This window comes from Pan paniscus, chromosome 3 (genome assembly GCF_029289425.2).
Source record: "Pan paniscus chromosome 3, NHGRI_mPanPan1-v2.0_pri, whole genome shotgun sequence".
Lineage (NCBI taxonomy): Eukaryota > Metazoa > Chordata > Mammalia > Primates > Hominidae > Pan > Pan paniscus.
Window position 1 is genome coordinate 8,333,377 of NC_073252.2, and position 22,088 is coordinate 8,355,464.

At 53.8% G+C, this 22,088-nt stretch overlaps 1 protein-coding gene across 19 annotated transcripts in view; it reads right to left on the minus strand.

Annotated features, from left to right (window-relative positions):
- The window catches only part of ABLIM2 (actin binding LIM protein family member 2), a 197,721-nt gene that overhangs the window by 85,942 nt on the left and 89,691 nt on the right, over positions 1 to 22,088 (minus strand). For all 19 annotated transcript variants that reach the window (XM_003816452.4, XM_063603700.1, XM_063603703.1 and 16 more), the window contains exons 7-8: positions 9,281 to 9,368; positions 2,523 to 2,581 (exon numbers count right to left, since the gene is read on the minus strand). In XM_003816452.4, coding sequence (XP_003816500.2) covers positions 2,523 to 2,581; positions 9,281 to 9,368 — 147 coding nt within the window. The remainder of the gene's footprint in view (positions 1 to 2,522; positions 2,582 to 9,280; positions 9,369 to 22,088) is intronic.

Here is a 22,088-nt window from a genome sequence, read left to right on the forward strand (position 1 = left end):
GCAGGCACCGTTTGGTATGCAAATGCAGGCCACTAGAAACTGGGTCCACCCAAACATGGCGATTCCTGTGGCCTTCTTGCCCTTGCCCCACATGTCCCTGGCAGCATGGCTGCCCCCACATATCCACATGTATGTGGAACATCAGGGCGCCCTGCATTTGCATATTAAAAGGCTAGGGTGGGAGGGCCAGCTTTTCCATGGGCTATGTGAATGACATGCCTGGTCAAACCGATCGCCTAAGCCCTATGCAAATCAGACACTGCCACCTCGAGCCCGTGTATATACCTGACTGGTATCCACCCCACTTGGGGTTCCCTGTCTTGGCTTTGGAGCCCCCCCTCCCTCTTTCTCTATACCAGGGAGCTTCTTCCTTCTGCCTTTCTTCTTTCTTGCCTATTAAACTCTCCGCTCTTTAAGACTACACCACGTGTGTCCGCGTTGTTTTTTCTAATTCTACTAGAGATGAAGACCCTGGTGTTTCTCCACTCATCGGAGCCACATCATCAGGAGACAGGGTGGTGTCCCCATGCACACATGCAAGCCACAGTGTGGTCTGGTGGCCTTGGCGTGAGAGGCTCCCTCACTCAGGTCCCTTCCACAGGCCTTTGGTGGGCATGGAAGGATCTCACAAATGGTGCGGGCCCTGTGGTCACTTCGGAGTCACACACCGTGGCTTGCTGAGGGAAGGGCTGCTGCCTTGCTCATCCCTGAGACCCAGGGCAGCCTCAGGGTAGCTTGTAGAATGAATCATGGACTGCAGCAGCTATTTGAGAGGACAACAAAATTCACAATGTGCCAGCTAGCTGCTGCCATCCTGGCCAAGCTCACAGCGGGATTTCATCACATGACTCTTCTGCCACCGTGGAAGGCAGAAAAGGGCAGATTTCCCCTGGGTCCCCCTCCCTTGCCAAAAGCAGAGCCGCTAGGAGAGCATCAGGGACACAGGTGGGAAGCCAGGGCCCCTGCCTGCCCCTGTGCAAGCCTCCAGCCCTGCCTGCTCTGCTGGCCAGCAGGGGAGCTGGCCTTCCAGGAAGGGTCCAGATGCTGGGCATCCTGCAGCTTCGCTCAGACGGGCCTGCATCGGAATGCTGTCCTGAACCCCATCAGACACTCTGAATGCCCCACTTTGTTCCCTGCAGGCACAGCTGCTCAAACAAGAGCCCAGACCTGCCGCTACAGGACATCAGAGTCACTCAGGACCCCCAAGGTAGCCTGCTTGGTGGACTGGATAAGGTCTACGGGACACCCCACATTCGGGAGTAAGTGGGAGGCCAGGGGTTGCTGAGATCCGCAGCAGGATGAGGACATGGCCTGACCTGTGGGCCTTAGGGGTGTCCTCAGGTCCTGGACCACCAGCCAGATGGGGCCATAGACCACCCTTGGGTCACAGACCACCAGCCAGATGGGGACTGCCCCAAATCACTAAGCTAAAGGGAAAAGTCCAGCTGGAAACTGCTTGGGGCCAACCTGCCTCCCATTCTATTCAAAGTCACCCCTCTGCTCACTGAGATAAATGCAGATCTGATTGCCTCCTTTCAGAACTCAAAAGAATGTAATCACTTGTCTCCTATCTACCCATGACCTGGAAGCCCCCTCCACGCTTTGAGTCATCCTGCCTTTGCTTCAAGTTTTCCCGCCTTTCCAGACTGAACCAATGTTCATCTTGCATATGTTGATTGATGTCTCATGTCTGCCTAAAATGTATAAAACCAAACTGTGCTCTGACCACCTTGCACACATATCACCAGGACCTCCTGAGGCTGTGTCACGGGTGCACATCCTTAATCTTGGCAAAATAAACTTTCTAAATTAACTGAGACCTGTCTGGGATTTTCGGGGTTCACAGACATGAGGGGGGTCTTGGGGACTGTTTGGGCCCCCTAACATTGTAGTTGTTCTCGAATTTTCACGGCCATTGGAGTTCACCAAATGAGAGAAAAGCTCAGCAGGCCAGTCCACAAAGGCTCTTAGATGCCTCTTTACTATGTACACTCCAAAATTTGTGTGTTGGAAAGTTGGTGTCCTTTGTGACACTGTTGGAGGTGGGGCGTTTGGGAAGTGACTGTTCATGAGGGCTCTGCCTTCCTGAATGGACTGATGCCGTTACTGTGGGAGTGGGTTAGTTATCTCGGGAGTTTGGCCCCTTTTTCCTCTTTGTTCATGAGTTCTCGCCTTCTCTCCCCCTCCTGCCATGGGACGGCTCTCATCAGATGCCGCACCCTGCTCCTGGATTTCCCCACCTCCAGAACCATGAGCTGAATTAACTTCTTTTTACGTAGATTACCTTGCCTGTGGTATTCTGTGATATCAACAGAAAACAAAGATGCCCTTGTTCCATCTGTATTATTGCTCACCAGTCTACTTGTTTACCCTCCCCACCTCCTAAGCCTGGCCGCCCCCATCCTGCAGCCCGTGGGACTGGACAATGAGCCTGTAGAATCTGGTCAGTGTCCTCTTAACTGTATAAAGATGGTGCAGGAGCAGTGAAGGGTACATCAGAGACACCAGTGAATGCCACCAACCTTGTTTCTGTCTTCAGTTCTGGCTGCTTGTCGACACGCCGGATGCCAGATGGAGGAACCTGTTGACAAATTCCCAAGAGGGAAATGATTAGAGTTATTTCCCATGTTGCAGGGGCCTGTGTGGAAATGCAGAGGAGGGAGCTGGTCCATGCACAGACGTGCACTCGGACTCCACCCTCCAAGCGGCCCTGAGCATCCTCTCTGTGCTGGAGTTAGTGCCGGGCAGGGGGTACCCAGATCACAGTCCCCGCCCCTCAGGGGCTCACAGCCCAGTTGTGGGACGGAGGCAGGAAACAAACAGGGAAATGGCTGCTGTGCACTAACTGCTCCCACAGGAGGAGGCATAGGGTCTTGAGGAACCTGGGGGGCAGTTGGAAGATTCTTCTCTGAGGAGGGGGTATTTGAAGGGGTTTCAAGTCCCTGCCTAGGATGTAGGATTGGCTGCCTGCATGTTGAGGGCAATGGCTGGGCCCACCTGCAGAGACAGCTGGTGCTGCAACCTGGGTGGGAGCCAGCCTTGGGGAGGAGGACTTGCAGGGCAGGGCTCTAAGCTGAGAGGTAGGAAGAGAGAACCTCAGCTGGGAAGTGGGCCTGCTCCTTAGGGTATGGGGTGAAGAACAGGTGTGTTCGGTGGGAGCTGGGCACAAGGCTCAAACACCGGCCCCACCCTGTTACTAATTTACTCAGTCTGTGTGGCTTCTTGTGTCTCAGTTTCTCTAGCTGTCAGTTCTGCCCAGTCACCCATGTCAACAGCCACTACCATCAACATAACAAGGCCACCCGGCACCAAGTGCCCCCAGCATCCCTGGCACTCTGGTCTCTACTAATTCAACCTCAAACTACCCCAAGTCTTTGTTTTTGTTTTTTTTTTTCCACCTAAGAATAGAGCTAATAAGAATTCTACCTTGTCAGGTCACTGGGTGAATTTAATAAAATCAAGCAGAGGTAATAAAGTATCAGAAAAGTGCTTTGTGAGTTGCTGCATACAAATGTTAGTTGTATTAGTGCGATCCTTCTTGTGCATTGGGGACTTAGTGAATGTCAACTCTCTCTGCCCACCTTCCCATCCTTCAGGATCTGGGGCACTTGCTCCTCCTGGGGCCTCCCTGAACCTCAGCCTGACCTGCCGCTCCCTGTGATGGGCTGGCACTGTGCTCACACACCCAGCCTGACCTGCCTCCCCCTGCGATGGGCTGGCACTGCACTCACACACCCAGCCTGACCCGCCACTCCCTGCGATGGGCTGGCACTGCACTCACACATCCAGCCTGACCCGCCACTCCCTGTGATGGGCTGGCACTGCACTCACACACCCTCTGCTAGGTGCATGGCTGTGTCTCCATCTCTCACCCTTTGCTCCCACGAAGGTGAGGGCTGTGGCTGACTTGTGTATCCCACAAAAAAGCCACACAGGCTAGCACATGGTAGGGGCTGAAAAGTGTGTGTGGAATGAGGGAACTTATCCCATCTCCTGCCTGCAAAGCCCTCTGGGTCATGTGGATTTCATGGCGGCTCGTTTCTAGGGACATAGCAGCAACTCGAAGCTCTGAGAGATGGTGATTGGACTACATGTGTGTGTGAGTGCATAGAAAACATTTCTTGTTTATAAATTAAAAATAAATTATGACCATAAAAGTAATAGGGCTGGGCGTGGTGGCTCACGCTTGTAATCCCAGCACTTCGGGAGGCCAAGGTGGGTGGATCACTCGAGGTCAGGAGTTTAAGACCAGCCTGGCCAACATGGTGAAACCCCATCTCTATCAAAAATAGAAAAATTAGCCAGGTGTTGTGGTGGCTACCTGTAGTCCCAGCTACTCGGGAGGCTGAGGCAGGAGAATCACTTGAACTTGGGAGGCAGAGGTTGCAGTGAGCTGAGATCGCACCATTGCATTCCAGCCTGGGTAACAGAGCAAGACTCTGTCTCAAAAAAAAAAAAAAAAAAAAAGTAACAAATGTCTCTTATTAAAAATTATAGAAACCTTAAAAAATGTAAATGAAATTAAAATCATTTCTAATCTCTCACCCACTTTTTGTTGGCTGCCTTATAGTATAGGTGTACCTACAAATGGAAGGGGTTCAGTGTACATACACAGTTTCTTCTTTCTTTCTTTTTTTTTTTTTTTGAGACAGGGTCTCACTCTGCTATGCAGCATGGCAGTGGTGCAAATATAGCTCACTGCAGCCCCCACCTCTTGGGCTCAAGCAATCCTCCTGCCTCAGCCTCCCAAGTAACTGGGACTACAGAAGCATAGCACCATGCCCAGCTAATTTTTCATTTTTTTGTAGAGATGGGGTCTCACTATGTTGACTAGGCTGGTCTCAAACTCCTGGGCTCAAGCAATCTGCCTGCCTTGGCCTCCCAAAGTGCTGGGATTACAGGCATGAGCCACCACACCCAGGCTACAGACACAATTTCATATCCTACATATTTGCTTAAAAATGTCTTGAACAGGCCAGGTGCTGTGACTCACACCTGTAATCCCAGCACTTTGGGAGGCTGAGGCAGGCGGATCACGAGGTCAGGAGATCGAGACCATTCTGGCTAACATGGTGAAACCCCGTCTCTACTAAAAATACAAAAAATTAGCTGGGCATGGTGGCGGGCGCCTATAGTCCCAGCTACTCGGGAGGCTGAGGCAGGAGAATGGCGTGAACTCGGGAGGCGGAGCTTGCAGTGAGCCAAGATCGCACCACTGCACTCCAGCCTGGGCGACAGAGCGAAACTCCGTCTCAAAAAAAAAAAAAAAAAAAAAAAAAAGTCTTGAACATTTCTCAGTTAATTAAATTAAATATCAAAACATGCAACTTTAAGGGCTATACAATGTGGACAGATAAGAATTTTATCTCTCTACTCCTCTCCTGATCTTTCTTTTTTCTTTCCTTTTCTTTTCTTTCTTTCTTTTTTTTTTTTTTTAAGACAGAGTCTCACTCTGTTGTCCAGGCTGGAGTGCAGTTATGCAATCTCAGCTCACTGCAACCTCTGCCTCCCAGGTTCAAGAGACTCTCATGCCTCAGCCTTCTGAGTAGCTGGGATTACAGGCATGCGCCACCACACCCAGTTTTAGTAGAGATGGGGTTTCGCCATGTTGGCCAGGCTGGTCTTGAACTTCCAACCTCGGGTGATCCATCCACCTCGGCCTCCCAAAGTGCTGGAATTACAGGCATGAGCCACTGCACCTGGCCTCCTCTTTTGATCTTTCTAACGTTTTATTTATTTCTAAATGACATTGCAGGGGCTCCACTGCACACAACTGGCACATACTTCCTAGAAATGGAGTCTTGGCTCAAAGAGTGGGGTCATGTTTAGGGCTCTTGAGATTTTTCTGTCAATTTCCCAATTTTCGCCCCTACTAGCTGCATAAGAGGCCTGTGTCCTTGACTTCTCACCAACATGGGGCTCACACTTCCTTTTTATCTTTTCACCCCAGTGGGAAAAAGGAGTATCTCATTATTTTAATACGGGCATCTTAACAATTAGGAGGATCTAATGCCCCACCCCATGTTTATGGGAAAGTCCACGGCAGGAACGGTGGTGGCATTGCGGGGGTTGGCCTGCCTCATCGCCCCGGAGACCGTGGGGGTCGCTGGGGCCCATGCTTTTCAGAGCCTTTATTGCAGCAGGATTTGCCAGCCAAATAACATCTGCATGGAGCCCCGACATCCCTGGAGGCCACACAGAGGGTCTCAGGATGACCAGGCAGGGTGGGTGCCCCAAGGAGGCCTGTGCCAGGGAGCAGAGCCTCAAAGCCACACAGGTGGTCAGACCTGTCATGATTCAGACTGAGAAATCCAAGTTAGGAGAGGGGATGGGCCTGGGTTTGACATCCCACAGAACCTCACAGCAGAAGCGGGGGCTGGCCTCAGGCCAGTCCTGAAGGGCGCCTTTGTTCCTGAGATGAGGTTACCCTTGATGTGAACTCGTGTCCCCGAGCTGCTGTCCCAAGGCCATTGTGCTCAGTGTCCACCGTGCCCCACTGTCTAAGGGTGCCCTTTACTGTGGGGGCCAAACCCCATGCAGAGCAAGGCCCCTGCCCAGACAGCCTGGCACTGCTGGGACGGTCCCAAAGGACCCTTTGACGGGCTCTCGAGCAGAGACTCAAGGAACAGGCGACACCGGGGACGAGGCTGTCCTGTCTGACATCACCCCACTGGGTTCGGCCTGAGAAAGGCAGGCCTGTGTGATCCACGGCCCTGTGACAATGGCCGCATGAGGTCATTCAACAGCCCGCAGGCACCTGCACGGCAGACGCTCTGACAGCAGCTCTCCCAGACCTGGCCGGGCCCAGCTGGCCTCTGGGAGCACTGGTGACAGAGAATCTTCAAAAGGGAGCTGTGGCTAAAGAGATGAGGTCTCAATAGCAGACCTGTCCTCGCCGGGGCCCCTATGCCCCGTCCAATCCATCATCAAGTCTGGGGGCTGCACTCCAGCACACGGCCCCTGTCCCACCAGTGCTCGCTGGGACCAGGCCCTTGGGTCAGGCTCCTCTGAACCCTCTTCTCAATTAGGCCTCGAACTTTGCCCAGGTCTCCACCATCACCCTCCCAACCCATCCAGTCTTAGGCCTGCCTGGCCCAGTTTCAGCGAGAATACTGCAAAATCAGTCTGGCAGGAATCCCCCGGCCTAGAAGCCTAATCTCCCTCCACTTCTGATTGAGTTCCTCATCCCGTCTTTGATGACTCAGTCCTTAGCCTGTCTTCGGCAACCATCTCATGGGGTCAGTTCAGCAAGAAGCCCAGTACCTCGAGCGACTTTCCACCTGCTGCCCCAAACCTGCTCATTGGCTGCAACCCCCACTGTCTGCCATATTCAAAATCTCACCCCCTCTCTCGTCCATTGCGATGGTCCTGACTCCTGTTGGGAAGAGTCTTCCTTACTGGTTTTAATGAGTGCCACAATAATTTTCTTTAGCAGGGAGTGCTCAGGGAATGAATAAGCAATACATAGCGGGGTGGTCAGAGTGATAAGATGAAGCATAACTCTAGGTGCCTGTCTGCAAGGACAGTGATGGGGCTCAGAACATGTCACCCCAAACAGGACTAGCAGGCCAGAATTTGCTGCCCCTGACATGCCCCTCTGGCATAAGGGTTATTTTGAGTTGATTACTGGGGGAAACAGCAGACTCAGAAAAGCATTGAAAACCAAGCAGAAGTGACCATTTTGTAAGGGGAACTGAGATCTCCAAAGGAAACCTCCAACTCTAACGGTGTCTCCTCTCTGCACCAGGAAGATGAGGATGGCCCGAAGTCCCTGGGTCTCTTCTCAGTGGAGAAGGCACACAGCACTCCTCCCCCTTGCCTAAGGTGCCCCCTGCCCCCCCAGCCCCCCACTTGACATAACTATGCCTCCCCACACCTTTCTTCTTTGTTGTAGGGGATGCCGTTGTCTCAGCCTGAGGTCAAAACTGCCTCTTTGATGGCCGGGGCATGGTGGATCATACCTGTAATCTCAGCACTTTGGGAGGCCGAGGCGGGCAGATTACCTGAGGTCAGGAGTTTGAGACTAGCCTGACCAACATGGTGAAACCCCAACTGTACTAAAAATACAAAAAAAATTAGCCGGGTATGGTGGTGCATGCCTGTAATCCCAGCTACTTGGAAGGCTGAGGCAGGAGAATTGCTTGAACCCAGGAGGTGGAGGTTGCAGTGAGCCAAGATCTTGCCACTGCACTTCCAGCCTGGGCAACAGAGCAAGACTCTGTTTCAAAAAAAAAAAAAAAACCCAAAAAAACCTCAAAGCTGCCTCTTGGAGATCTGCCCCTGCGTGTCCTGTGTGTCCTCATTTCTCTGGGCCACCCTTTGCACGTACACAAGGTGCACATGTTAATAAGCTTCTGTTCATCCTTATCTTGTTAATCTGTCTTGTTACAGGGATCTGTCCCAACTAAGACCTATAAAAGGTAGAAAATTGTGTTTCTTCCCCTTATAAGAGTCATTGTCTCCCTCCTCCCCTGCCACTGGATACCTGCATTGTGAAGGTATAAAGGGTAGCCGAATGCCGCCATCAGAAGCTTAATTTAATTGTGAAAATGAGAAGCTGTGAGCTAAAAAGGGTTAATCTGGGAGGAGGAGAGACGACCAGTCCTCAAGTCTCGCCCTTTCTTCAGGTCTGGCAGCCCACAGGACACCCCGCCTTTGTGATGACACTGATTTTTAATGGTGAGTGGGCCTGGGGCATTTCCCATGGGGCCTGTTAGAAGTCCGCTACATTTTCCTCCAAATCCTCCTTTCATCAATGCTCTGTGGGGCTGGCTCTTCCCTTGCTCCTGGAAGAAAGCCTCGGCTGCTGCCAGTGGCCCTCAGTACCTCATTACCAACCTCCTTTGTGGACAGAGGGGTTGCAGCAGGCTGGGGTGGCTGGGGCGGGAAACACCTAAAACTCCTAACTTGGACTCCCTGAGCTGGGGCGGCTTTCTAGAAGGGGCCTAAAGTGGCGACGGATGTGATCAGGCCTTATTTGTTTAAGCTTTGCTACTTGGAGCCAAATAGCCAGCACTTCTGGGTGCTGGTCTTTGGCTCGGCCCTTTTCCTTTCTTGCTGGTCTCGGGCTCGCTGAGATCATTGGACAGACAAGGCAGGCTGACGAGGCTGGCCTGGCACATGCCACCGCCCTGCCCTGCCCGCTCCCCGCTGTGGCTGGGCTGCTCGTGACCTAGCGAGATGACACTGTCACCAACCTGTTCACACCCAGCATGTGTGTGGACCTCGAAGAGGGTAGTTCCTTGCTCTAGGGGACCAAACAACACATTTTAATTTGTACCTTGAAGATACATCTCTTCGCCTTCTGCAAACATCTGGCCGCACCTGACACATAGCGCGCAGGAAGGGTGGTAGTGCTTCTCTCCGGCCTGTAAGAAAAGCACAAAGCAGAATGTTTCTACTAAAGCCAGAAAGGTCGGCTGGGTCCCAGCGCCCGGCATGGATACAGCATGCCCTGCGCACAGGTACTCAGGGGATACTGGAAGGGCCATCGGGACCCAAGACCCCTGAGCAGAGCCCAGACCCAGGGGGTGCCCCAGGGCTGTCCAAGGCGCCCTGTGGGGAGGCAGGGGGAGACCTGGCTGCACTTGCCCAGCCTGCAGGAGCCCAGTGTGCAGCTCCCTGCCGGGGTAGTCCAGGAGGGGTCAGCCTCCTTTACCAGGCGGCATCCAGAGAGAGGTCTTGGTATTTCCAGAGGGAGCGGGAGGCACAGGAGGAGGAAGAAAAGGGGAGAGGGCGGGGAGGGAAAGATAATATGATTTCCCCAGGTGCAAGAATTAGGGGAGTGGGTGAAAAAGGATGAATACTTTCCTTTTCACATCTCTGTATTGCTCAGTATGTTCAATGAGCATTTTGTTTTTATCATTCTTGAAGTTTATTAAATTAGACTACAAATGCTAATACTGAAATAACCCAAACAAATCACATTGCCTGGTTTGGCTTACTTTTGCCTGGAGCAAAAAAAAAAAAAAAAAAAAAATCACCCCGAAATGCTCCCTTTACCCCCACGTTCCAGCACACACTTCCTACCCTGAGGGCACGGTGGGTGCAGCCTATTGCTAAATGTGGATGCTAAATCCCCGTGGCTCATTCTTTCCTAAAACGGGAAGAAGTTTCCTAATCCCTACCTACATCTGAATTTACAATAACCAGTTTCCTGAATCAGTAAGTAAAGGGCTGAAATGTCATTTTGAGCATCCCGTTTTCCCTGTCCTGTGCCTTCCCTAGGATGAAAACAGCCCCGAGATGGCCCCTGTGTGTTGGGAGGAAGAGCCCAGAGCAGGCTTTTCTCCTGCGCAGAGCCTGGTGTGGCCTCCTCTGCCAACCTCCGGGCCAGGTGATAAGGCCGTGAATCTTCCAGCAAAGGGGCTCTTCCCGCAGGTGAGGAGGTTGACTTCAGTCCTGCCCAGGACTGAAGGCACCAGGGCCCAGGCCTCGGCACCAGCTGTCCCCTCCACTGGAGCAGCCCTCCCACACTCCCACCCCTGCCACCCTGACTGCTATCTCATCCCACCTGCCACCTCTGCTCGGGAGCTTTCTCTGAACCCTTCCCCAATCTGGGCATTCACAGCCCCATTTCCACACTGTTCGGGGATTACTTGGGTGTATTCTTCCCCACTAGACGGCCAGTCTCTCAAGCGCAGGGCCTGGCACCTGGGCCACGTCAGGGAGCACCAGGTGCAGGGATCTCTCTGGATAGCAGGTCACACCACAGCATCTGGCCCCAGAATGTGGGTGAAACAATCATTTCACTGATCACAATTATTCAAATGCCCAGTGGTCTGGGTAGCACTCTTTTTTTTTTTTTTTTTGAGACGGAGTCTCACTCTGTCGCCCTGGCTGGATGGAGTGCAGTGGCGCGATCTTGGATCACTGCAAGCTCTGCCTCCCAGGTTCACACCATTCTCCTGCCTCAGCCTCCGAGTAGCTGGGACTACAGACCCCCACCACCACACCTGGCTAATTTTTTTGTATTTTTAGTAGAGACGGGGTTTCACTGTGTTAGCCAGGATGGTCTCAATCTCCTGACCTCATGATCCTCCCGCCTCAGCTTCCCAAAGTGTTGGGATTAAAGGCATGAGCCACCACGCCCAGCCTGGTCTGAGTAGCACTCTTAAGTGTAAATCAGAGATTGAGACAGCTCTGTATTTTTAAAAATAAAAGTCACCAGGTATCAATGTCACAGTTGTCAACTGCTGGCTCACTGCATTCATAATGAGTATTCCTGAGTTTGTGGCCTGTGACCTGTCCTCACACCTGCTTAAATCCAGGTGCCCCCACTTCACACTGACTTCCTCTAACAGCAGGAGTTCTGTGACAGCCACAGGGGACAGAAAGCAACCCTGCAGGGCAAACAAACCCTGCTGTCTACACAGCATGTCTACATGGCACGTCCACATGTGAATCAAGGGAGAATACTGCTGGGACAGTTTCTTTTTTTTGAGACAGAGTCTCACTCTGTTGCCCAGGCTGGAGTGCAGTGGTGCAATCTCAGCTCACTGCAACCTCTGCCTCCCGGGGTTCAAGTGATTCTCCTGCCTCAGCCTCCCGAGTAGCTGGGACTGCAGGCACACGCCACCATGACCAGCTAATTTTTGTATTTTTAGTAGAGATTGGGTTTCACCATTGTTGGCCAGGATGGTCTCAATCTCTTGACCTTGTGATCTGCCCCCCTTGGCCTCCCAAAGTGCTGAGATTATAGGTGTGAGCCACCATGTCCAGCCTTCTGGGACAGTTTCTAAGATGATGGGCTTGAGCCCTCCACAGCAGCAGTGGCTATGGTCTCCACAGCTCGTGCCAAGAAGCTTGTTACACACATTAACTTGTCAAGTCCTTGCCGCAGTGCTATGGGTATATTATTACTCTCACTGACCATAACAGGCACAGAGAGGTGGAAGAGCTTGAGCAAGGTCACACAGCAGCAGGTGGTAGAGCTGCGGTTACAGTCCAGGAGCCTGGCCCCCGAGTGCAGAGCTTAAGCCCATGCCCAGGCCTGGCAGGCACTCAACCCCCAGCCTGGCTGTCCGCAAGTCCTGGTACAGATCTCAGGTCTGGGGTGTGCACCCTCTGCTCACATGCTCACTGCTATGGCTTGAATGTTTGTCCCTGTTAGATACAGTTAGGTTCCCTCTTCAAACAGCTTATCCAGTTTCCCCATTCTCTGTACTATAATTCCAAATACCCCCCTTGCCTTTGCTGTGCCCCAACTTGTCTGAATAAGCCTAGGCATGCCTGAACTTGCTACAGCCCCAGTCCACATTCCTTTCGTTACCAGGGAATAAGTTACCTTCCTAGTTGCTCCATAAATGACCCCCTTTCTCTCTCTTCTCACCTCCCTTACATGCCTACCTTATCTAAGAAAGTTTAAATGTTTAGCCCATTGGGACTAGTTTAGACTGTGCAGTCCGATCCTAGCCAACAGAGGAAAGACACAGAAGCAGAAGCTGTGTTAGAGATAATAAAAACCCTGATTTCCTTTGTTCTGTGTGCTCTCACCATTGCTCCACAAGCGAGACACGCTCTTCTGCAGAAATAAATTTGCCTTGCTGAGAAACCCTTTGTCCTTTGTCCAGTGCTCATTCTTCTTTGCGGCACCGAGCATTTGTTTTCAACATCCCCTTCAAAACTCATGTTGAAATCTAATCACCAGTGTGGCAGTATTGAGAGGGGGGCCCTTAAGAGGGGAGCAGACCGTGAAGGTCCTGCCGTCAGGATGGACTGATCCATTCATGGATTAACAGGCCATTATGGGAGCAGGACGGGTGGCTCTGAAGACAGGAGGAAAGCTCTGAGCCAGCCAGCATGCTCGGCCCCTCACCATGGGACTCTGCAGAAAGTTCCCAACAGCCACAGGATGTGCCCCCTTCACACTGGACTTTGCAGCCTCCATCACTTTAGGAAATCCATCCTTTTCTTTATAAATTCCCCAGGAGTTTCAGGTATTCTGTTACATGTCACAGGAGTGAACTAACACACGCCGCACCCTCATGTCCTGAACGAACAACATGGAGGATGCTGGTGAACTGATCCAAGCCAAGAAGTCGGACACAAGAGAACAGGCCCCAGGTTTAGGATGTTCAAAACCAGGCAAAGCGATCTACATGGCTAGGGTGCCCTTGGGTACTCACGGGGGAGTCTGGGGCACCAGGCACCAGACCTGTTCTCTTTCTTGACTCGGCACTGGTTCCATGGGTGTGTCCAGTTTGTAAAAATGTACCAAGATGCACAGGTATAATTCATGCACCCCTCTGTGTGTATTACATGCCAACAAAGCAAAGACCTAAATGCAAGAGCTAAAACTGAAAAACGATTAGAAGAAAACATGCTGTTAAGAGGACAGGTGCAGTGGCTCACACCTGTAATCCAAGTGCTCTCAGAGGTCGAGGCAAGAGGATCACTTGAGGCCAGGAGTTCAAGACCAGCCTGGGCAACATAGTGAGACATGGTCTCTACAAAAAAAATTGAAAAATTAGCCAGGCATGGTGGCTTGCGCCTGTAGTCCCAGCTACTCAGGAGGCTGAGGTGGGAGGATACTTTGAGCTCAGGAGCTCTAAGTTACAGTGAGCTCTGATCATGCCACTGCACTCCAGCCTGGATGACAGAGTGAAACCCAGACTCTTACAGAAATGTTTTAAAAAGGTGGGCAAAGGACCTGAATAGACACTTCTTCAATGAAAATATACAAATGGCCAACTGGTACATGAAAAGATGCTCAACATCCTTGTCATTTAGAAATTGCAAATCAAAACCATAGGAGACACCACTTCATACCCATGAGGGTAGCTACAATAATAACAACACAGAAAGGAAAAGAAAAGGTGTTGGTGAGGATGTCAAGACACAGGAGCCCTCGTGCACTGCTGATGGAAACACAAAACGGTGCAGCTACTGTGGAAGACAGTGTGTTGGTTTTTCAAGAAGTTAAACACAGAATTACCAGGAGCCAGGAAATTCACTCTTTGGCATTTAAAGAAAATGAAGAGAAAAGAACAGGAGAAATGAAAACGTGGATGGGCACAGTGGCTCAAGCCTGTAATCCCAGCACTTTGGAAGGCTAAGATGGGCAGTCAGGAGTTTGAGACCAGCCTGACCAACATGGCGAAATGCCATCTCTACTAAAAATACAAAAATTAGCCAGGCTTGGTGGCGGGTGCCTGTAATCCCAGCTACTCAGGAGGCTGAGACAGGAGAATTGCTTGAACTTGGGAGGCGGAGGTTGCAATGAGCTGAGATCGCACCACTGTACTCCAGCCTAAGCAACAGTGCAAGACTCCAGAAAGAAGGAAAGAAAAGAAGGAAAGAAGGGAATGGAAGGGAATGGAAGGGAAGCGAAGGGAAGCGGAGGGAGGGGAGGGGAGGGAGAAAGGAGGGAGGGAGGGGGCCGGGCATGGTGGCTCATGCCCGTAATCCCAGCACTTTGGGAGGCTGAGGCGGGTGGATCATGAGGTCAGGAGATGGAGACCATCCTGGCTAACACAGTGAAACCCTGTCTCTACTAAAAAAAATTACAAAAAATTAGCTGGGCACGGTGGCAGGTGTCTGTAGTCCCAGCTAATCGGGAGGCTGAGGCAGGAGAATGGCGTGAACCCGGGAGGCAGAGCTTGCAGCGAGCTGAGATAGCGCCAGTGCACTCCAGCCTGGGCAACAGAGAGAGACTATGTCTCAAAAAAAAGAAAAGAAAAAAGAAAGGAGGGAGGGAGAGAGGGAAGGAGGGAGGGAAGGAAGGAAGGAAGGAAGGAAGGAAGGAAGGAAGGAAGGAAGGACGGAGGGAAGGGAGGGGTGGTTCCACACAAAAACCGGTACATGATGTTCACAGCAGCATTCTATATAACAGCCAAAGGATAGAAACAGCCCCGGTGTCCATCATGGATGAAGAAATAGTGGCGTATCTATGCCAGGGAGTATTATTCAGCCACGGACAGGAATGAAAGCACTGATCCTGCTACGACATGGATGAACTCTGAAAACGTGTGCAGTGAAACATGCCAGACGCAAAGCCACGGGGTAGAGGATTCCTTCACTATGGAAAATCCGGAGCAGGCAAATCCATGGAGACAGAAAGCAGGTGAGTGGCTGCCAGAGGCTGGGGGAGGAGGGAATGGGGAGTAACTGCCTAGTGGGGGTGAGGTTTCCTCTCGGGGTGATGAAAAAGTTTTGGAACTAGAGAGAACTGGAAGTTGCATGATATTGTGAATGCACCAAATGCCACCGAACATTTTAAATGGTTAACTGTACGTTACGTGAATGTCACCTCAACTTTTTAAAGAAGAGTTGATCCCCAAATGGCCAACTTTTGAATGACCAACCACATACCAAGCATTGTGTCAGGTGCTCTGCCTGCCTCAAGTTCATCCTCACAGCAGCCCCTTGGGGTGAACACTCTTGTCTATCCTTGTTTTCCAGAGGAGGAGGTCAAGGCTCAGGGAGGCGAGGGGGCCTACCCAAGGCCATGTCATTGAGAGAATGAGGAGCCAGGATCCAAAGAAGGCGGGCCGGATGCTACCTCCTGGGAAGACTCCATGGGCCATGGGGACAATCGGGGACATTTGTGGCTGAGCCCCTGCAGGTCCGGGGCCTCAGAGCGTGGAATTAACTGCATCCTCAGCTCACCGGCTCCCTGTCAACAGCCCTCCTCCCACACCCAACGCACAGACACAGGAAAAGGAAGGGTCGCAGAGCTCCTAGTGAGCTGGGGGCAGAGACGGAAGCCTTCCACGCTGTACACACCACGGCCTGGCCCATGGCACAGAGGAGCAGCCTGGGGTCTGAGAAGCCACACAGCAGAGTTAGAGCCAAGTCTGAGCCAGTGCCAGCTCTGCACCCTTTCCAGTGATGGCACAGCTGCGTGGCCAGGGGCAGCCGGCACCCTCACTCACAGTTCGGGCCACTCATAAAGTATGAGAGTCAACAGCCAAACCCTTACATTTTAAGGACGCTCCATGTTCTGGAACAATCCACCCGTGGTGGAGGGGCAGGGCTGGAGGGCCTGTGTTTTCAGGCCCTGGGGAACACCACAGGGCCGTCAAGTGGACAGAGCAAATGTGCCTGCCGGTGCTCAGGCCTGTCCCTGGCTCGTGGCCAAAGCCATGGAGGTGACAGATTCCAGCCTGAGATTCTCTCTTCCTGGCTGTGTGACTCAGGCCCTGTGTCACGTGCTGGGGTTCAGTGTCCCCATGTATAAGATGGAGAGGACTGTCCCTCCCTCTCAGGCTGGGGTAGTATAACCGGGCTCTGTGATTCCAGAGGACATTTAGCTGGAAGGTACCGGCATGGCACAGGTCACCCCCTCCCTACCCCATACTTCCTGCTGAGAACCAATGGGTCACAGGCGGCCATCAATGGGCTGATGGAGTCAAAAATTAGAAGTGTCCTCATTCCCTGTGTCACCTCCTGTTGTCATTCCCATTCTCTCATAGTGACTGGGGCGTCCCAGTCATGGGCACAGTGGCCACATCCTCCCAATTGCCACCCAAGGAGTGCCTGAAACCTCGGCCGCTGGTTGTTCCAGTGGGTGCACGGCTCCCCAGGCAGGCGGAAGTCCCACCCTCGCCCGCGTGGGGCTCATGATGGCTCGGATTTCAAAATATATGAGCAACTGAAAGACTTTGCAGTGAGTGGTTTTAGGAAGACATCTTGTGCCTTCTGAGGGGTGGCTGTCATCTTTAATACGGCAGAACGAGGTGCCAGGGAAGCACACCCACAGCCTGCGGTGGCTCAGGGCGACCACAGGTCCTCAGCCAGTGCTGGGTCAGAGGGCAGTGGTTTAAGGGACGTTCCCCACTGTGACGTGCAGAATACGGCCAGCAGGACAGAGGTGTGGCAAAGCTGTCCCGCCTACAGAAACCCCTCCTGTCCTGGCAGAGGAGAGCTAGTGGCTCCCCGTCTCTGCGCTTCTGGAGAATGGATCAGCCCTCTCTGCCATGAGCCCCTCACACCTGAGGCAGGAGGCCCCTTTCCTCCCTGCATCCAACCACGGAATCCGGGTGCAAAGGCCTCCTCTGCCCACTGGAGAGCTGCCACACTTCCTCTTGCTTCTTCCCCGCTCCGGGCTCCCGCTCAGCCGAGGGCCAGGGCTGGGCCTGCCGGCTGCGCCTCCCTACAGCAGGCAGCTCCCAGCAGCTGCTCCTCACAGTCATCGGCCCAGTTCAGAGCTCTAGTTTCCTTTCTGAACTTCCAAAACTGAGTCCAGGTCTTAAAAGACCTAATCACCATGATGCACAAACAAAATGAAATTTACAAAGAAACAAATGAAAGCTGTGAGCAGGGGATCCCCCTGGGGGTGTTCGGCGGCCAGGACAGAATCCCCAGAATCCCCAGGGGCCACTGCATTCCAGAAAGAAGGGCCCCACTCTAAGCAGTGCCCAGCAAGGCCCCTTGAGATCTGGGCCCTCCCCAGACCTTCCACACCCTCTGGAACACAGCTCCTCTTGGCCCCAGGCCTGTCTAGCACACTCACTCCTCCCCCCACTGCCTCTTCCTCTCTACCCAGCTCCCGTTAGGGCGTGAGCCTCAGGAGCGCTTGGCCCGGCGGCCTCATTCTCTGCTGTACCCCGGCGTCTCCTCCAGCAGTGGCACTGGCAGACGAGCCGTCCAGTGGGGACGTTCTGAACAAGGCAACACGGTGCCCAGGAGGCCAGCCTGAGCGGCCCTAGAGGACCAGAGAACTTGACTAAGTTTGGGAAAGGCTATGGCAGAATCCCGCCTGTGGATGTTCACACGCACTGCAGCGTATCCAGGCTCGGAGGGTCCCACCACAAAGACAGTGATGAGCACATTGCCCGGGAATAAGGGGACGCAAGGGAGGACACGACAGGCCAGCGTGGAAGGGTAGGACCAGGGGCTCTGATGCGCTGCCGGCATGAGGCAAGGCAGGAATGCAGAGATGCGGTGAAGGGTGTGTGCGCATGTGCGTGTCTGTGTGTCTCTGTGTTTTGCCTGGTGTCTGTGTGGATGTCTTTCCGTGTGTCTGTGTGTGCATCGTGTGTGCTGTCTTGGTTGTCTGTGTGCATTTCTGTGTGTCTCTGTGTGTGTTTGTGTGTTGTCTGTGTGTTGCTATGTGCAGTCTCTGTGTCCATGTGTCCTTGTGTTGTCTGTGTACGTGTCGGTGTGTCCATGCATGTTGTCTGTGTCTCTCCGTGTGCTTGTGTGTCTCTATGTGTTGTCTGTGTGTACGTGTCTGTGGGTGCCGTGTGTGTTTTCTGTGTGTCTGTGTTGTCGATGTCTGTGTCCCTGTGTTTATGTTGGTTGTGTGTGTCATGTGTTTCTGTGTGTTTATTTCCATGTGTGTTGTTTGTGTGCCTAAGCGTGCTGTCTGCACGTCTTGTATGTGTATGTGATCTGTGTGTCCTTTTGTGTGTTTGTGTGTGTCTATGTGCTTTGTGTGTGTATGTATCTGTGTATCTGAGAGTGTCTGTGTCATCTGTGTCTGTGTGTACGTCTGTGTGTGTGTGTGTGGCCTGTGTGTCTGTGAGTCTGTGCTGTGTCTGTCTTGTGTGTGTGACCGTGTGTGTCTGTGTTTTTTCCTGTCTCTGTGTCCACGTGTGTTGTCTGTGGGTTGTGCATGTGTGTGTATATCTCGTGTGTGTCTGTGGATGTGTGTATCTGCACGTGTGCAAAATCTGAAAGGATGACTTCTAGATGCCAGCAGTAGTTAGCTGTGGGGGTGGCACTATGAATGTTTTGGCTTATTTTATGATAAACAGGTATTCCTTTTGAGTGAGAGAAGTTGGGGACTTGAGAAGTCGCTATCACCTCTACCCATCAGAAATGCTGTATTTATTTGGAAACACGGTTTGTTTTCTCCCAATGACGAGAGTCATCCGTGCTTCCTGCCCCAAGACAGACAGGAGGAAGCAAAGAACAAATGTCCCGCAATTGCAAGAATGATGTTCAACTGGTCCCTGACCCAGGGCAGAGAGAGCCTGGGCACCCCCTTTCCTGCCAGCCTCCCCTGTGGCAGGGATCTGTCACCTGCGTCTCCGTGAACCCAGCATCTAGCCCAGGGTGGAACACACAGTGAGGCCAGGAAGGGTCTAGAAGGGAGTGGTTGACTGGGGAAGGAAAGAGAGGAGGGGCAGAGGGAGGGAAGGAGGAGGGGAGGAGTAAAGGGAGGAGGAATTGATTCGCAGAACCAGGGGGACGCTGGGCTTCTTGTTACCGGGGAGACGGCCCCTGCACAGACTGCACGAGGCACACCGGGCCCAGACCTCAGCCCTGACAGGGTTAACAGAGGGTGGGGCTGGGAAGAGGCACCCCTACTCCCGCCCACCTCTTCAGGAGGTGTTGACAGGGCGAGGGAGGGATGGGGTTCCTGGAAGGTGGGGCTCTGAACACATGAACACATGGCCAGTGGCTTCTCCTCATCCACACCTCCTCCCTTTATGCAGCCCTGGTCTAGAGGCTGGTCATACCGCTGTCCCCGTGGATTTGCCAGCTGAGTCCCAGCTCCCTCTGTGGGGGCGGCGCCATCCGTCCCCAGCAGCTGGCTCTGCCGCAGTTGCTGCCAGGCGCCACCCACCTCTGCTGCCACAGCCCAGTGCCTCCCCCATCCCTAGCCAGCCATCCCGGCCCAGGAGTGGGACACAGATATCAGCCCCTCCCATGCCCCCACAGGACCCCAGCAAGGAGCCGGCTCATCAGGACAGATACCCAGAGATGGGTGGGATGCAGGCCAACACGCACGAGGGTGCGGCACGTTTAGGAGAAACTGAGGGAGAGACGGGGAAGGAAAACCCCACTGTCACCACCAAATGCACATTTCGCGGGCAGGCGGGCACTGCGGGCGCCAGCACTTAGGATGGCACCATGCCCACCACACGCAGACACAGCACAGGCGAGGGCTCGGCTGGCAGTGGGAGCCTGGGATGCTCTGTGCTTGGGTCCTGCGGAGGGAAGCCAGGGGCACTGCCAAGCGCCTTAGGGGGCAAAACGGGGGTGGGGGAACAGGTGGCTCCGAGGTCTCACACCTGACTGCTCTGTCCCCAAAAACCCACCCACCCGCAGCCCCACCTGGCCCCTGTGAGCCCCCATCAGCCCCTTGGAGTTGTGGGCCAGGTTTCCTACCTGCACAGCTTCTGGGCACCAGAGCCCAGTCTGACGGCCCTGCTTGAGTGCCGTGCTCCCTGGAACGTGTGCCTGCGAGGGTGGACACCCTCACCTTCAGCCAACAGTCTGTCACCTGCTCCTGCTGCGCCCCGGGAGTCCACTGTCACCCGGCGGGGCGCCGGCACACTGGGCCGAGCATCAGGCAGTGCCACCGCGGCGGCGGCAGCTCCCCTTCTGCGGAGCCAGGCTTGTCCCCGCCCGCGGTTCCCACCTTGCACCCGGGGAGGATGCTCAGAGCTGTGCAGAGCCCGCCGACTCAGCCACGCCGCCACAGACTCGCCTCCCCGGCAGAGGCGAAAACAAAAGCATTAATCTTCCCCAGGAGGCCCTTTCTCCTCCACAGCAGAGGAGGAGGAAAAAACCCAGACCTGTTTTGCTCCTGCTCCTCGAATTAGGATGGTTCCTTCCCGATGAACCAGGGCGCACCCCAAATTCTGTATTTGGCATTAAATATCAGGGATGCTTACATTGCAGACATGGGACGCTTGCCTCCCAATCCATCAAGGGGAGGGGGGCTGCCTGATGAAACCCACTTTGCTCACCCAGTGCGGAGCGTGCCTGAGGCAGAGCAGCCCCAGTTTGGGTGGGGTCTGCCCCGGACCCCAGGCCAGGGCCTCTCTGGTGTGGGGGCTGCTGCCCATGGGTGTCAGAAATGCGGGGCAGGTGAGGCTCCTGCACCAGCAGCAGCAACAGCCGCAGCTGACTGCACCCAAGATACACCCCACTTTAGGCCACCAGATGTTCCAACGTGGCTATGCTATTAAGCCAAAAATGCAAACCTGCATCTGTGCACCAGGAGAAGACAAAGGGTTGGGGGAAACCTGCACAGCCTGGGCTCCAGTCTGGCTCTGCCACCGGCTCTCAGTGGCTGATGGCCGGGCACGTGGGTGGATCCAGCTGGACGCCCAGGTGAGTGGTGGGAGGCAGTGTGTATGTGGGGGAGGGAGAGTGCCTGCCTGTGGTGTTGGCCTGGCTGAGCATCAGAGCCACCAGCGCATAAGAGGAGCAGGGTCAGGGACGGCACCTGAGTGGGGAACGCAGGCCCTGCACGGCCCCCGGGGAAGTAGGGAGGGGTCGGTAAGAGGAGGCTTAAAGGCCTTAGGGTTTCCTGCACACAAAGCCCCCGGATCTGCAGAAGAGCAGGGAGAGTACAGGTGGAGGAGCACAGAGAGGGTCTCTGAGAGGCAGTGGGGCCGGTGCGAAGGGAGAGGAGAGGCTGAGTCTCTGCAGCGGGGACTTCCATACCAGGCTGCTGTTTTTAACGGGAGAGACGAACACTCTCTAAAACGCCACTGGAGGGGAAGCCCTGGCAGGTAAGGTGGGGAAGATGGGAGGAGACAGGATCAAGCACGGCAGAGGGGGCGATGGCCAGAGCGGCTGGACCCAGGCACAGGCGTGGTAGGGGTGGGGGTGGTGTGCGGGAAGCAGCAGGGCAAGGGAGAGAGTCAGGATAGAAATGGGGTCTCATAGAGAGTGAGCCACCCAGGCCGTCCTCGCTGAGGTCTGGCTGCCAACTCTTTGTCAAGCAGAAGACAAGGCCGCTGTGTGGGCAGGGAGCGCAGTCCAGGACAGTGTGGAAGGTCTGGGCTGTTCTTTGCGGAGAACGGAAACGTGGCTTTGGACTGCCAGGCAGTGCATCAGGCCAGGCTCCATCCTATCCTGCAGGCTCCTCCAGAGCCCTCACCACCTCCTACAGGGTGGGGTGTGCCAGCAAGGGCTGAGCAAGGGGAGGGGTGAGGGAGGGAGAGGCCACGGCCCCAGGAGAAGGGGAGAGAGGAGAGGGCCAGGCAGGACGCCGTCCCTGGGATGCATCACTGGCTGTAAATATCAGATATGATCGCCACCCAGGAAAATACTTATAGGACAGACAGAACATCTGCAGCCTTATGTGATCCACCCGCACAGAAGGCACAAAGACCCTAAATAGATAAGCAGGCAACATTTACAACAGATAACTGAAATACAAGAATTAGGAATGGCTACAA